Below are 15,780 nucleotides of genomic sequence, written 5' to 3' on the forward strand. Positions count from 1 at the left end.
TCAGCATTTCACTGTGAGGTCTACTACACCTGTTGTATTCAGCATTTCACTGTGAGGTCTACTACACCTGTTGTATTCAGCATTTCACTGTGAGGTCTACTACACCTGTTGTATTCAGCATTTCACTGTGAGGTCTACTACACCTGTTGTATTCAGCATTTCACTGTAAGGTCTACTACACCTGTTGTATTCAGCATTTCACTGTGAGGTCTACCTACACCTGTTGTATTCAGCATTTCACTGTGAGGTCTACTACACCTGTTGTATTCAGCATTTCACTGTAAGGTCTACTACACCTGTTGTATTCAGCATTTCACTGTAAGGTCTACTACACCTGTTGTATTCAGCATTTCACTGTAAGGTCTACTACACCTGTTGTATTCAGCATTTCACTGTGAGGTCTACTACACCTGTTGTATTCAGCATTTCACTGTGAGGTCTACTACACCTGTTGTATTCAGCATTTCACTGTGAGGTCTACTACACCTGTTGTATTCAGCATTTCACTGTGAGGTCTACTACACCTGTTGTATTCAGCATTTCACTGTGAGGTCTACTACACCTGTTGTATTCAGCATTTCACTGTGAGGTCTACTACACCTGTTGTATTCAGCATTTCACTGTACGGTCTACTACACCTGTTGTATTCAGCGTTTCACTGTAAGGTCTACTACACCTGTTGTATTCAGCGTTTCACTGTGAGGTCTACTACACCTGTTGTATTCAGCGTTTCACTGTGAGGTCTACTACACCTGTTGTATTCAGCGTTTCACTGTGAGGTCTACCTACACCTGTTGTATTCAGCATTTCACTGTGAGGTCTACCTTACCTGTTGTATTCAGCATTTCACTGTAAAGGTCTACTACACCTGTTGTATTCAGCGTTTCACTGTAAGGTCTACTACACCTGTTGTATTCAGCATTTCACTGTAAGGTCTACACCTGTTGTATTCAGCATTTCACTGTAAGGTCTACTACACCTGTTGTATTCAGCATTTCACTGTAAAGGTCTACTACACCTGTTGTATTCAGCGTTTCACTGTAAGGTCTACTACACCTGTTGTATTCAGCATTTCACTGTGAGGTCTACCTTACCTGTTGTATTCAGCATTTCACTGTAAAGGTCTACTACACCTGTTGTATTCAGCATTTCACTGTAAGGTCTACTACACCTGTTGTATTCAGCATTTCACTGTAAAGGTCTACTACACCTGTTGTATTCAGCATTTCACTGTGAGGTCTACTACACCTGTTGTATTCAGCATTTCACTGTAAGGTCTACACCTGTTGTATTCAGCATTTCACTGTAAGGTCTACTACACCTGTTGTATTCAGCATTTCACTGTAAGGTCTACTACACCTGTTGTATTCAGCATTTCACTGTGAGGTCTACTACACCTGTTGTATTCATTATTTCACTGTAAGGTCTACTACACCTGTTGTATTCAGCATTTCACTGTGAGGTCTACTACACCTGTTGTATTCAGCATTTCACTGTGAGGTCTACTACACCTGTTGTATTCAGCATTTCACTGTGAGGTCTACTACACCTGTTGTATTCAGCATTTCCCTGTGAGGTCTACTACACCTGTTGTATTCAGCATTTCACTGTAAAGGTCTACTACACCTGTTGTATTCAGCATTTCACTGTAAGGTCTACTACACCTGTTGTATTCAGCATTTCACTGTAAAGGTCTACTACACCTGTTGTATTCAGCATTTCACTGTGAGGTCTACTACACCTGTTGTATTCAGCATTTCACTGTAAGGTCTACACCTGTTGTATTCAGCATTTCACTGTAAGGTCTACACCTGTTGTATTCAGCATTTCACTGTAAGGTCTACTACACCTGTTGTATTCAGCATTTCACTGTAAGGTCTACTACAACTAGTGTATTCAGCATTTCACTGTGAGGTCTACTACACCTGTTGTATTCAGCATTTCACTGTAAGGTCTACTACACCTGTTGTATTCAGCATTTCACTGTGAGGTCTACTACACCTGTTGTATTCAGCATTTCACTGTAAGGTCTACTACACCTGTTGTATTCAGCATTTCACTGTGAGGTCTACTACACCTGTTGTATTCAGCATTTCACTGTGAGGTCTACTACACCTGTTGTATTCAGCATTTCACTGTGAGGTCTACTACACCTGTTGTATTCAGCATTTCCCTGTGAGGTCTACTACACCTGTTGTATTCAGCATTTCCCTGTGAGGTCTACTACACCTGTTGTATTCAGCATTTCCCTGTAAGGTCTACTACACCTGTTGTATTCAGCATTTCACTGTGAGGTCTACTACACCTGCTGTATTCAGTATTTCACTGTAAGGTCTACTACACCTGTTGTATTCAGCATTTCACTGTAAGGTCTACTACACCTGTTGTATTCAGCATTTCACTGTAAGGTTTACTACACCTGTTGTATTCAGCATTTCACTGTGAGGTCTACTACACCTGTTGTATTCAGCATTTCACTGTGAGGTCTACTACACCTGTTGTATTCAGCATTTCACTGTAAGGTCTACTACACCTGTTGTATTCAGCATTTCACTGTAAGGTTTACTACACCTGTTGTATTCAGCATTTCACTGTGAGGTCTACTACACCTGTTGTATTCAGCATTTCACTGTGAGGTCTACTACACCTGTTGTATTCAGCATTTCACTGTAAGGTCTACTACACCTGTTGTATTCAGCATTTCCCTGTGAGGTCTACTACACCTGTTGTATTCAGCATTTCCCTGAAAGGTCTACCTTACCTGTTGTATTCAGCGTTTCACTGTGAGGTCTACTACACCTGTTGTATTCAGCATTTCACTGTAAGGTCTACTACACCTGTTGTATTCAGCATTTCACTGTGAGGTCTACTACACCTGTTGTATTCAGCATTTCACTGTAAGGTCTACTACACCTCTTGTATTCAGCATTTCACTGTACGGTCTACCTTACCTGTTGTATTCAGCATTTCACTATGAGGTCTACACCTGTTGTATTCAGCATTTCACTGTGAGGTCTACTACACCTGTTGTATTCAGCATTTCACTGTAAGGTCTACTACACCTGTTGTATTCAGCATTTCACTGTGAGGTCTACTACACCTGTTGTATTCAGTATTTCACTGTAAGGTCTACTACACCTGTTGTATTCAGCATTTCCCTGTGAGGTCTACTACACCTGTTGTATTCAGTATTTCACTGTAAGGTCTACTACACCTGTTGTATTCAGCATTTCACTGTGAGGTCTACTACACCTGTTGTATTCAGCATTTCACTGTAAGGTCTACTACACCTGTTGTATTCAGCATTTCACTGTGAGGTCTACTACACCTGCTGTATTCAGCATTTCACTGTAAGGTCTACTACACCTGTTGTATTCAGCATTTCACTGTAAGGTCTACTACACCTGTTGTATTCAGCATTTCACTGTAAGGTCTACTACACCTGTTGTATTCAGCATTTCACTGTGAGGTCTACTACACCTGTTGTATTCAGCATTTCACTATGAGGTCTACTACACCTGTTGTATTCAGCGTTTCACTGTAAGGTCTACTACACCTGTTGTATTCAGCATTACACTGTAAGGTCTACTACACCTGTTGTATTCAGCATTTCACTGTAAGGTCTACTACACCTGTTGTATTCAGCATTTCACTGTGAGGTCTACTACACCTGTTGTATTCAGCATTTCCCTGTGAGGTCTACTACACCTGTTTTATTCAGCATTTCCCTGAAAGGTCTACCTTACCTGTTGTATTCAGCGTTTCACTGTGAGGTCTACTACACCTGTTGTATTCAGCATTTCACTGTGAGGTCTACTACACCTGTTGTATTCAGCATTTCACTGTGAGGTCTACTACACCTGTTGTATTCAGCATTTCACTGTGAGGTCTACTACACCTGTTGTATTCAGCATTTCACTGTGAGGTCTACTACACCTGTTGTATTCAGCATTTCACTGTAAGGTCTACTACACCTGTTGTATTCAGCATTTCACTGTGAGGTCTACCTACACCTGTTGTATTCAGCATTTCACTGTGAGGTCTACTACACCTGTTGTATTCAGCATTTCACTGTAAGGTCTACTACACCTGTTGTATTCAGCATTTCACTGTAAGGTCTACTACACCTGTTGTATTCAGCATTTCACTGTAAGGTCTACTACACCTGTTGTATTCAGCATTTCACTGTGAGGTCTACTACACCTGTTGTATTCAGCATTTCACTGTGAGGTCTACTACACCTGTTGTATTCAGCATTTCACTGTAAGGTCTACTACACCTGTTGTATTCAGCATTTCACTGTGAGGTCTACTACACCTGTTGTATTCAGCATTTCACTGTGAGGTCTACTACACCTGTTGTATTCAGCATTTCACTGTGAGGTCTACTACACCTGTTGTATTCAGCATTTCACTGTACGGTCTACTACACCTGTTGTATTCAGCGTTTCACTGTAAGGTCTACTACACCTGTTGTATTCAGCGTTTCACTGTGAGGTCTACTACACCTGTTGTATTCAGCGTTTCACTGTGAGGTCTACTACACCTGTTGTATTCAGCGTTTCACTGTGAGGTCTACCTACACCTGTTGTATTCAGCATTTCACTGTGAGGTCTACCTTACCTGTTGTATTCAGCATTTCACTGTAAAGGTCTACTACACCTGTTGTATTCAGCGTTTCACTGTAAGGTCTACTACACCTGTTGTATTCAGCATTTCACTGTAAGGTCTACACCTGTTGTATTCAGCATTTCACTGTAAGGTCTACTACACCTGTTGTATTCAGCATTTCACTGTAAAGGTCTACTACACCTGTTGTATTCAGCGTTTCACTGTAAGGTCTACTACACCTGTTGTATTCAGCATTTCACTGTGAGGTCTACCTTACCTGTTGTATTCAGCATTTCACTGTAAAGGTCTACTACACCTGTTGTATTCAGCATTTCACTGTAAGGTCTACTACACCTGTTGTATTCAGCATTTCACTGTAAAGGTCTACTACACCTGTTGTATTCAGCATTTCACTGTGAGGTCTACTACACCTGTTGTATTCAGCATTTCACTGTAAGGTCTACACCTGTTGTATTCAGCATTTCACTGTAAGGTCTACTACACCTGTTGTATTCAGCATTTCACTGTAAGGTCTACTACACCTGTTGTATTCAGCATTTCACTGTGAGGTCTACTACACCTGTTGTATTCATTATTTCACTGTAAGGTCTACTACACCTGTTGTATTCAGCATTTCACTGTGAGGTCTACTACACCTGTTGTATTCAGCATTTCACTGTGAGGTCTACTACACCTGTTGTATTCAGCATTTCACTGTGAGGTCTACTACACCTGTTGTATTCAGCATTTCCCTGTGAGGTCTACTACACCTGTTGTATTCAGCATTTCACTGTAAAGGTCTACTACACCTGTTGTATTCAGCATTTCACTGTAAGGTCTACTACACCTGTTGTATTCAGCATTTCACTGTAAAGGTCTACTACACCTGTTGTATTCAGCATTTCACTGTGAGGTCTACTACACCTGTTGTATTCAGCATTTCACTGTAAGGTCTACACCTGTTGTATTCAGCATTTCACTGTAAGGTCTACACCTGTTGTATTCAGCATTTCACTGTAAGGTCTACTACACCTGTTGTATTCAGCATTTCACTGTAAGGTCTACTACAACTAGTGTATTCAGCATTTCACTGTGAGGTCTACTACACCTGTTGTATTCAGCATTTCACTGTAAGGTCTACTACACCTGTTGTATTCAGCATTTCACTGTGAGGTCTACTACACCTGTTGTATTCAGCATTTCACTGTAAGGTCTACTACACCTGTTGTATTCAGCATTTCACTGTGAGGTCTACTACACCTGTTGTATTCAGCATTTCACTGTGAGGTCTACTACACCTGTTGTATTCAGCATTTCACTGTGAGGTCTACTACACCTGTTGTATTCAGCATTTCCCTGTGAGGTCTACTACACCTGTTGTATTCAGCATTTCCCTGTGAGGTCTACTACACCTGTTGTATTCAGCATTTCCCTGTAAGGTCTACTACACCTGTTGTATTCAGCATTTCACTGTGAGGTCTACTACACCTGCTGTATTCAGTATTTCACTGTAAGGTCTACTACACCTGTTGTATTCAGCATTTCACTGTAAGGTCTACTACACCTGTTGTATTCAGCATTTCACTGTAAGGTTTACTACACCTGTTGTATTCAGCATTTCACTGTGAGGTCTACTACACCTGTTGTATTCAGCATTTCACTGTGAGGTCTACTACACCTGTTGTATTCAGCATTTCACTGTAAGGTCTACTACACCTGTTGTATTCAGCATTTCACTGTAAGGTTTACTACACCTGTTGTATTCAGCATTTCACTGTGAGGTCTACTACACCTGTTGTATTCAGCATTTCACTGTGAGGTCTACTACACCTGTTGTATTCAGCATTTCACTGTAAGGTCTACTACACCTGTTGTATTCAGCATTTCCCTGTGAGGTCTACTACACCTGTTGTATTCAGCATTTCCCTGAAAGGTCTACCTTACCTGTTGTATTCAGCGTTTCACTGTGAGGTCTACTACACCTGTTGTATTCAGCATTTCACTGTAAGGTCTACTACACCTGTTGTATTCAGCATTTCACTGTGAGGTCTACTACACCTGTTGTATTCAGCATTTCACTGTAAGGTCTACTACACCTCTTGTATTCAGCATTTCACTGTACGGTCTACCTTACCTGTTGTATTCAGCATTTCACTATGAGGTCTACACCTGTTGTATTCAGCATTTCACTGTGAGGTCTACTACACCTGTTGTATTCAGCATTTCACTGTAAGGTCTACTACACCTGTTGTATTCAGCATTTCACTGTGAGGTCTACTACACCTGTTGTATTCAGTATTTCACTGTAAGGTCTACTACACCTGTTGTATTCAGCATTTCCCTGTGAGGTCTACTACACCTGTTGTATTCAGTATTTCACTGTAAGGTCTACTACACCTGTTGTATTCAGCATTTCACTGTGAGGTCTACTACACCTGTTGTATTCAGCATTTCACTGTAAGGTCTACTACACCTGTTGTATTCAGCATTTCACTGTGAGGTCTACTACACCTGCTGTATTCAGTATTTCACTGTAAGGTCTACTACACCTGTTGTATTCAGCATTTCACTGTAAGGTCTACTACACCTGTTGTATTCAGCATTTCACTGTGATGTCTACTACACCTGTTGTATTCAGCATTTCACTGTAAGGTCTACTACACCTGTTGTATTCAGCATTTCACTGTGAGGTCTACTACACCTGTTGTATTCAGCATTTCCCTGTGAGGTCTACTACACCTGTTGTATTCAGCATTTCCCTGTGAGGTCTACCTTACCTGTTGTATTCAGCGTTTCACTGTGAGGTCTACTACACCTGTTGTATTCAGCATTTCACTGTGAGGTCTACTACACCTGTTGTATTCAGCATTTCACTGTAAGGTCTACTACACCTGTTGTATTCAGCATTTCACTGTGAGGTCTACTACACCTGTTGTATTCAGCATTTCACTGTAAGGTCTACTACACCTGTTGTATTCAGCATTTCCCTGAAAGGTCTACCTTACCTGTTGTATTCAGCATTTCACTGTGAGGTCTACTACACCTGTTGTATTCAGCATTTCACTGTGAGGTCTACTACACCTGTTGTATTCAGCATTTCACTGTAAGGTCTACTACACCTGTTGTATTCAGCATTTCACTGTAAGGTCTACTACACCTGTTGTATTCAGCATTTCACTGTGAGGTCTACTACACCTGTTGTATTCAGCATTTCACTGTGAGGTCTACTACACCTGTTGTATTCAGCATTTCACTGTGAGGTCTACTACACCTGTTGTATTCAGCATTTCACTGTGAGGTCTACTACACCTGTTGTATTCAGCATTTCACTGTGAGGTCTACTACACCTGTTGTATTCAGCATTTCACTGTAAGGTCTACTACACCTGTTGTATTCAGCATTTCCCTGAAAGGTCTACCTTACCTGTTGTATTCAGCGTTTCACTGTGAGGTCTACTACACCTGTTGTATTCAGCATTTCACTGTGAGGTCTACTACACCTGTTGTATTCAGCATTTCACTGTAAGGTCTACTACACCTGTTGTATTCAGCATTTCACTGTGAGGTCTACTACACCTGTTGTATTCAGCATTTCACTGTGAGGTCTACTACACCTGTTGTATTCAGCATTTCACTGTAAGGTCTACTACACCTGTTGTATTCAGCATTTCACTGTAAGGTCTACCTTACCTGTTGTATTCAGCATTTCACTGTAAGGTCTACCTTACCTGTTGTATTCAGCGCACGTGACAAATAAACTTTGATTTGATGAAGGACTTCACTGTAAATTTAGTGACAATTCCAGAAGGTGTTGGTAAGAAACAGACAGGCTAGGACAGACAGACAGGCAGACAGGCTAGGACAGACAGACAGGCTAGGACAGACAGGCTAGGAAATACAGACAGGCAGACAGGCTAGGACAGACAGACAGGCTAGGACAGAGACAGGCTAGGACAGAGACAGGCTAGGACAGAGACAGGCTAGGACAGAGAGACAGCCAGGCTACGACAGACAAGACAGCCAGGCTAGGACAGACAAGACAGCCAGACTAGGACAGACAGACAGCCAGACTAGGGCAGACAGACAGCCAGACTAGGACAGACAGACAGCTAGACTAGGACAGACAGACAGCCAGACTAGGACAGACAGACAGCCAGGCTAGGACAGACAGCCAGCCAGGCTAGGACAGACAGACAGCCAGGCTAGGACAGACAGCCAGCCAGGCTAGGACAGACAGCCAGCCAGGCTAGGACAGACAGCCAGCCAGGCTAGGACAGACAGCCAGCCAGGCTAGGACAGCCAGCCAGGCTAGGACAGACAGCCAGGCTAGGACAGCCAGGCTAGGACAGACAGACAGACAGACAGGCTAGGACAGACAGGCTAGGACAGACAGACAGAGCTGTGAGAACCTAGAAGTCTGCTGAGCCAGCCTAAAGCACTACCAGTTCTGTGGTTCAGTTCTTTTAGCCACATGCTGCCATCAGTCAGGGGGGATACGTTCTTGGAATGGGGGGGCGGGAGGCTGTGCACCTGCTAGGCCATGTGACTGGTGTGAGGGGTCATGATATATGCCAGCAGCCTGTTGTCTGAGCAGACACCCTACAGGCCTCCACCTCTATGTACAGCTAGACTAGAGGAACGGAGAGGCCTCCTCCATGTTGGTCCAGTCCAACACAGACTCTGCCTGTCCTCCGCTCTCTCAGTATGTACAGGCCAGGATACAAGTGTGCGTGTGTGTGTGTATATGTCCTCTCCTTCCTCATTTGGCAGCGAGCCTGTACTATAGATCATCTATTAATAGTTCTACTGCAGGTCTAGCTCTAGTTCTACCGCAGGTCACACCACGTGACTAGCTCTAGTTCTACTGCAGGTCACACCACGTGACTAGCTCTAGTTCTACCGCAGGTCACACCACGTGACTAGCTCTAGTTCTACCGCAGGTCACACCACGTGACTAGCTCTAGTTCTACCGCACGTCACACCACGTGACTAGCTCTAGTTCTACCGCAGGTCACACCACGTGACTAGCTCTAGTTCTACCGCAGGTCACACCACGTGACTAGCTCTAGTTCTACCGCAGGTCACACCACGTGACTAGCTCTAGTTCTACCGCAGGTCACACCACGTGACTAGCTCTAGTTCTACCGCAGGTCACACCACGTGACTAGCTCTAGTTCTACCGCAGGTCACACCACGTGACTAGCTCTAGTTCTACCGCAGGTCACACCACGTGACTAGCTCTAGTTCTACCGCAGGTCACACCACGTGACTAGCTCTAGTTCTACCGCAGGTCACACCACGTGACTAGCTCTAGTTCTACCGCAGGTCACACCACGTGACTAGCTCTAGTTCTACCGCAGGTCACACCACGTGACTAGCTCTATTTCTACCGCAGGTCACGCCACGTGACTAGCTCTAGTTCTACCGCAGGTCACACCACGTGACTAGAACTAGTTCTCCTGTACGTCACATCAAACAGCAATCACTAACTCAGAGAGGCTGCTGCCTACATTGAGACCCAATCACTGGCCACTTCAACAATGTTGACATTTCTGACATTACTCATAAATTTATATACTGTATCTATTGCACCTTGACTATGCCGCTCGGCCATTGCTCATCCATATATTTATATGTACATATTCTCATTCACCCCTTTCAGATGTGTGTGTATTACATATTTGTTGGGGAACTTGCTAGATATTACTGCATTGTCGGGAACTAGAAGCACAAGCATTTCGCAACACTCGCATTAACATCTGCTAACCATGTGACCAATAACATTTGATGACATCTATACAAGCATTATGCTCCGATTTTCTACCTCAACATAGTGTGACATACAGTTGAAGTCGGAAGTTCACATACACTTAGGTTGGAGTCATTAAAACTCGTTTTTCAACCACCATAAATTTCTTGGCAAGTCGGTTAGGACATCTACTTTGTGCATGACACACGTAACTTCTCCAACAATTGTTTACAGACAGATTATTTCACTTATAATTAATTCACTGTATCACAATTCCAGTGGGTCAGAAATTTACATACACTAAGTTGACTGTGCTTTTGAACAGCTTGGAACATTCCAGAAAATTATGTCATGGCTTTAGAAGCTTCTGATAGGCTAATTGACATCATTTGAGTCAATTGGAGGTGTACCTGTGGATATATTTCAAGGCCTACCTTCAAACTCAGTGCCTCTTTCCTTGACATCATGGGAAAATCAAAAGAAATCAGCCAAGACCTCAGAAAAGAAATTGTAGACGTTCACAAGTCTGGTTCATCCTTGGGAGCAATTTCCAAATGCCTGAAGGTACCACGTTCATCTGTACAAATAATAGTACGCAAGTATAAACACCATGGGACCACGCAGCCGTCATACCGCTCAGGAAGGAGACGCGTTCTGTCTCCTAGAGATGAACGTACTTTGGTGCGGAAAGTGCAAATCAATCCGAGAACAACAGCAGAGGACCTTGTGAAGATGCTGGAGGAAACAGGTACAAAAAAAGTATCTAGACCCACAGTAAAACAAGTCCAATATCGACCTAACCTGGAAGGCCACTCAGCAAGGAAGAAGCCACTGCTCCAAAACCTCCATTAAAAAAAGCCAGACTACGGTTTGCAACTGCACATGGGGACAAAGATCATACTTTTTGGAGGAATGTCCTCTGGTCTGACGAAACAAAAATAGAACTGTTGGCCATAATGACCATCGTTATGTTTGGAGGAAAAAGGGGGATGCTTGCAAGCCGAAGAATACCATCCCAACCGTGAAGCACGGGGGTGGCAGCATCATGTTGTGGGGGTGCTTTGCTGCAGGATGGACTGGTGCACTTCACAAAATAGATGGCATCATGAGGAAGGGAAATTATGTGGATATATTGAAGCAACATCTCAAGACATCGGTCAGAAAGTTAAAGCTTGGTTGCAAATGGGTCTTCCAAATGGACAATGACCCCAAGCATACTTCCAAAGTTGTGGCAAAATGGCTTAAGGACAACAAAGTCAAGGTATAGGAGTGGCCATCACAAAGCCCTGACTTCAGTCCTATAGAACATTTGTGGGCAGAACTGAAAAAGCATGTGCGAGCAAGGAGGCCAACAAACCTGACTCAGTTACACCAGCTCTGTCAGCAGGAATGGGCCAAAATTCACCCAACTTATTGTGGGAAGCTTGTGGAAGGCTACCCGAAACATTGGACTCAAGTTAAACAATTTCAAGGCAATGCTACCAAATACTAATTGAGTGTATGTAAACTTCTAACCCAATGGGAATGTTCTGAAAGAAATAAAAGCTGAAATAAATAAATCATTCTCTCTACTATTATTCAGACATTTCACATTCTTTCAAATGAAGTGGTGTTCCTAACTGACCTAAGACAGGGAATTTTTACTAAGATTAAATGTCAGGAATTGTGAGAATTTTTTTATTTTTATGTATTTGGCTAAGGTGTATGTTAAACTTCCGACTTCAACTGTATGACTATGTGAGGTGTATTCTGGGAATTTCCCCCAAATTCCCTGGTTTTCCAGAAATCGCGGTTGGAACACTCTGGAATTCCTGTTTATTCCCTCATGATTCCGGGAATCTTTCAACTTGGTTTTCTGAAAACCCTTTGGGGAGTTTTAGTACTATGTGTCTAATCTGTGTACTTACGGGCTTCAAACTCGCTGAGGAGTAACAGCCTCTCTGACTGCGTCCGTTCCGTTGTGACTTTCTGGAGAAGACACAGACAAAGCAGAAGACATTTAGGGGGAATAGATCCACACACCCACCCATCCACCCGCCAACACACACACACACACACACATACCCACCCACCTGTTTCATGATGATCCTGGCCACCAATCTGACGGTCTCTGACGGACACCAGTTCTCCCCATAGGAACACATGGCTGTACACTCCAACTTGTGCATGGGCCAGTCTCCCTTCTACAGGTACACAGGTGTGTGTGTAAAGAGGCAGACAGAATATATTAGAGAAGTGCTTTACTCAAGGACACAGAACACGAGTCTGCAGGCAAGCCATCTGATGTGCCCCCCCCCCCCCCCCTGCCTTGGCAAACAAACTACTATCTATTCAAAACGCTTCCTGACAGAGAGCCAGAGGCAATATAGATCGTCATGGCAACCACCGGTACTATTTATTGTCTGATTCGCATATTCCTAAATGCTGTACTATTTATTATTATTATTATATTTTAGCAGAAGCTGTTATCCAGACTTCTTCAGTATATATGGCCTACTCTGGAATCAAATACACAACCTTTACCCTACACCTGTTCCTGGAGAGATATCCTCCTGTAGGGTTTCACCCCAACCCTGTTCCTGGAGAGATATCCTCCTGTAGGTTTAACCTCCAACCCTGTTCCTGGAGAGATATCCTCCTGTAGGGTTTCACCCCAACCCTGTTCCTGGAGAGATATCCTCCTGTAGGTTTAACCTCCAACCCTGTTCCTGGAGAGATACCCTCCTGTAGGTTTTTACTACAACCCTGTTCCTGGAGAGACCCTCCTGTAGGTTTTAACTCCAACCGTGCTCCTGGAGAGAGACCCTCCTGTAGGTTTTCACTTCAACCCTGTTCCTGGAGAGAAACCCTCCTGTAGGTTTTAACTCCATCCCTGTTCCTGGAGAGATATCCTCCTGTAGGTTTAACCTCCAACCCTGTTCCTGGAGAGATATCCTCCTGTAGGTTTTCACTTCAACCCTGTTCCTGGAGAGATATCCTCCTGTAGGTTTTAACTCCAACCTTGTTCCTGGAGAGATATCCTCCTGTAGGTTTAACCTCCAACCCTGTTCCTGGAGAGATATCCTCCTGTAGGTTTAACCTCCAACCCTGTTCCTGGAGAGATACCCTCCTGTAGGTTAACTCCAACCCTGTTCCTGGAGAGAGACCCTCCTGTAGGTTTTAACTCCATCCCTGTTCCTGGAGAGATACCCTCCTGTAGGTTTTTACTACAACCCTGTTCCTGGAGAGAGACCCTCCTGTAGGTTTTAACTCCACCCCTGTTCCTGGAGAGAAACCCTCCTGTAGGTTTTAACTCCAACCTTGTTCCTGGAGAGATATCCTCCTGTAGGTTTTAACTCCAACCTTGTTCCTGGAGAGATATCCTCCTGTAGGTTTAACCTCCAACCCTGTTCCTGGAGAGATATCCTCCTGTAGGTTTTCACTCCAACCCTGTTCCTGGAGAGATACCCTCCTGTAGGTTAACTCCAACCCTGTTCCTGGAGAGATACCCTCCTGTAGGTTTTTACTCCAACCCTGTTCCTGGAGAGAGACCCTCCTGTAGGTTAACTCCATCCCTGTTCCTGGAGAGAGACCCTCCTGTAGGTTTTAACTCCAACCCTGTTCCTGGAGAGAAACCCTCCTGTAGGTTTTAACTCCAACCCTGTTCCTGGAGAGAGACCCTCCTGTAGGTGTTCACTCCAACCCTGTTCCTGGAGAGAAACCCTCCTGTAGGTGTTCACTCCAACCTTGTTCCTGGAGAGATATCCTCCTGTAGGTTTTAACTCCAACCTTGTTCCTGGAGAGATATCCTCCTGTAGGTTTAACCTCCAACCCTGTTCCTGGAGAGATATCCTCCTGTAGGTTTTCACTCCAACCCTGTTCCTGGAGAGATACCCTCCTGTAGGTGTTCACTCTAGAGGTCAACCGATTAATTGGAATGGCCGAATAATTGGGGCCGATTTCAAGTTTTCATAACAATCAGAAATCGGTATTTTTGGACACAGATGTTGTTGTTTACACCTTTATTTAACTAGAACAAATTCTTATTTTCAATGACGGTCTAGGAACGGTGGGTTAACTGCCTTGTTCAGGGGCAGAACGACAGATTTTTACCTTGTCAGCTCGGGGATTCGTTTTTGCAACCTTCCGGTTACTAGTCCAACACTCTAACCACCTGCCTTACATTGCACTCCACGAGGAACCTGCGTGGCAGGCTGACTACCTGTTACGCGAGGGCAGCAAGAAGCCAAGGTAAGTTGCTAGCTAGCATTAAACTTATCTTGTAAAAAAAACAATCAATCTTAACATAATCACTAGTTAAAGTCACATGGTTGATGATATTACTAGTTTATCTAGCGTGTCCTGCGTTGCATATACTCGATGTGGCGCCTGTTAATTTATCATCGAATCACAGCCTACTTGATTTAGCACCAAACCTTTCTTTAAAATCAATGCACAAGTATATATTTTTAAACCTGCATATTTAGTTAATATTGCCTGCTAACATGAATTTCTTATAGTTAGGGAAATTGTGTCACTTCTCTTGCGTTCCGTGCAAGCAGTCAGGGTATTTGCAGCAGTTTGGGCCGCCTGGCTTGTTGCGAACTGTGTGAAGTCCATTTATTCCTAACAAAGACCGTAATTAATTTGCCAGAATTGTACATAATTATGACATAACATTGAAGGTTGTGCAATGTAACAGCAATATTTAGACTTAGGGATGCCACCCGTTAGATAAAATACGTAACGGTTCCGTATTTCACTGAAAGAATAAACGTTTTGTTTTCTGTGTGTTATTATGTTATAATTAAGTCTATGATTTGATAGAGCAGTCTGACTGAGCGGTGGTAGGCAGCAGCAGGCTTCTAAGCATTCATTCAAACAGCACTTTCCTGCGTTTTGCCAGAAGCTCTTCGCTGTGCTTCAAGCCTATCAACTCCCGAGATTAGGCTGGTGTAACCGATGTGAAATGGCTAGCTAGTTAGCGGGGTGCGCGTTAATAGCGTTTCAAACGTCACTCGCTCTGAGACTTGGAGTAGTTGTTCGGGTAACGCTGCTTTGAGGGTGGCTGTTGTCGTTGTGTTCCTGGTTCGAGCCCAGGTAGGAGCAAGGAGAGGGACGGAAGCTATACTGTTACACTGGCAATACTGAAGTGCCTATAAGAACATCCAATAGTCAAAGGTTAATGAAATACAAATCGTATAGAGAGAAATAGTCCTATAATAACTACAACCTAAAACTTCTTACCTGGGAATATTGAAGACTCATGTTAAAAGGAACCACCAGCTTTCATATGTTCTCATGTTCTGAGCAAGGAACTTAAACGTTAGCTTTCTTACATGGCACATATTGCACTTTTACTTTCTTCTCCGACACTTTGTTTTTGCATTATTTAAACCAAATTGAACATGTTTCATTATTTATTTGAGGCTAAATTGATTTT

General features: G+C 43.4%; 1 protein-coding gene across 2 annotated transcripts in view; it reads right to left on the reverse strand.

The window, feature by feature from the left end:
• The window catches only part of LOC129813244 (N-lysine methyltransferase SMYD2-A-like), a 62,537-nt gene that overhangs the window by 27,787 nt on the left and 18,970 nt on the right, over positions 1 to 15,780 (reverse strand). For both annotated transcript variants that reach the window (XM_055865542.1, XM_055865543.1), the window contains exons 3-4: positions 12,431 to 12,541; positions 12,266 to 12,326 (exon numbers count right to left, since the gene is read on the reverse strand). In XM_055865542.1, coding sequence (XP_055721517.1) covers positions 12,266 to 12,326; positions 12,431 to 12,541 — 172 coding nt within the window. The remainder of the gene's footprint in view (positions 1 to 12,265; positions 12,327 to 12,430; positions 12,542 to 15,780) is intronic.

The sequence above is a fragment of the Salvelinus fontinalis genome, chromosome 16 (assembly GCF_029448725.1).
Source record: "Salvelinus fontinalis isolate EN_2023a chromosome 16, ASM2944872v1, whole genome shotgun sequence".
Lineage (NCBI taxonomy): Eukaryota > Metazoa > Chordata > Actinopteri > Salmoniformes > Salmonidae > Salvelinus > Salvelinus fontinalis.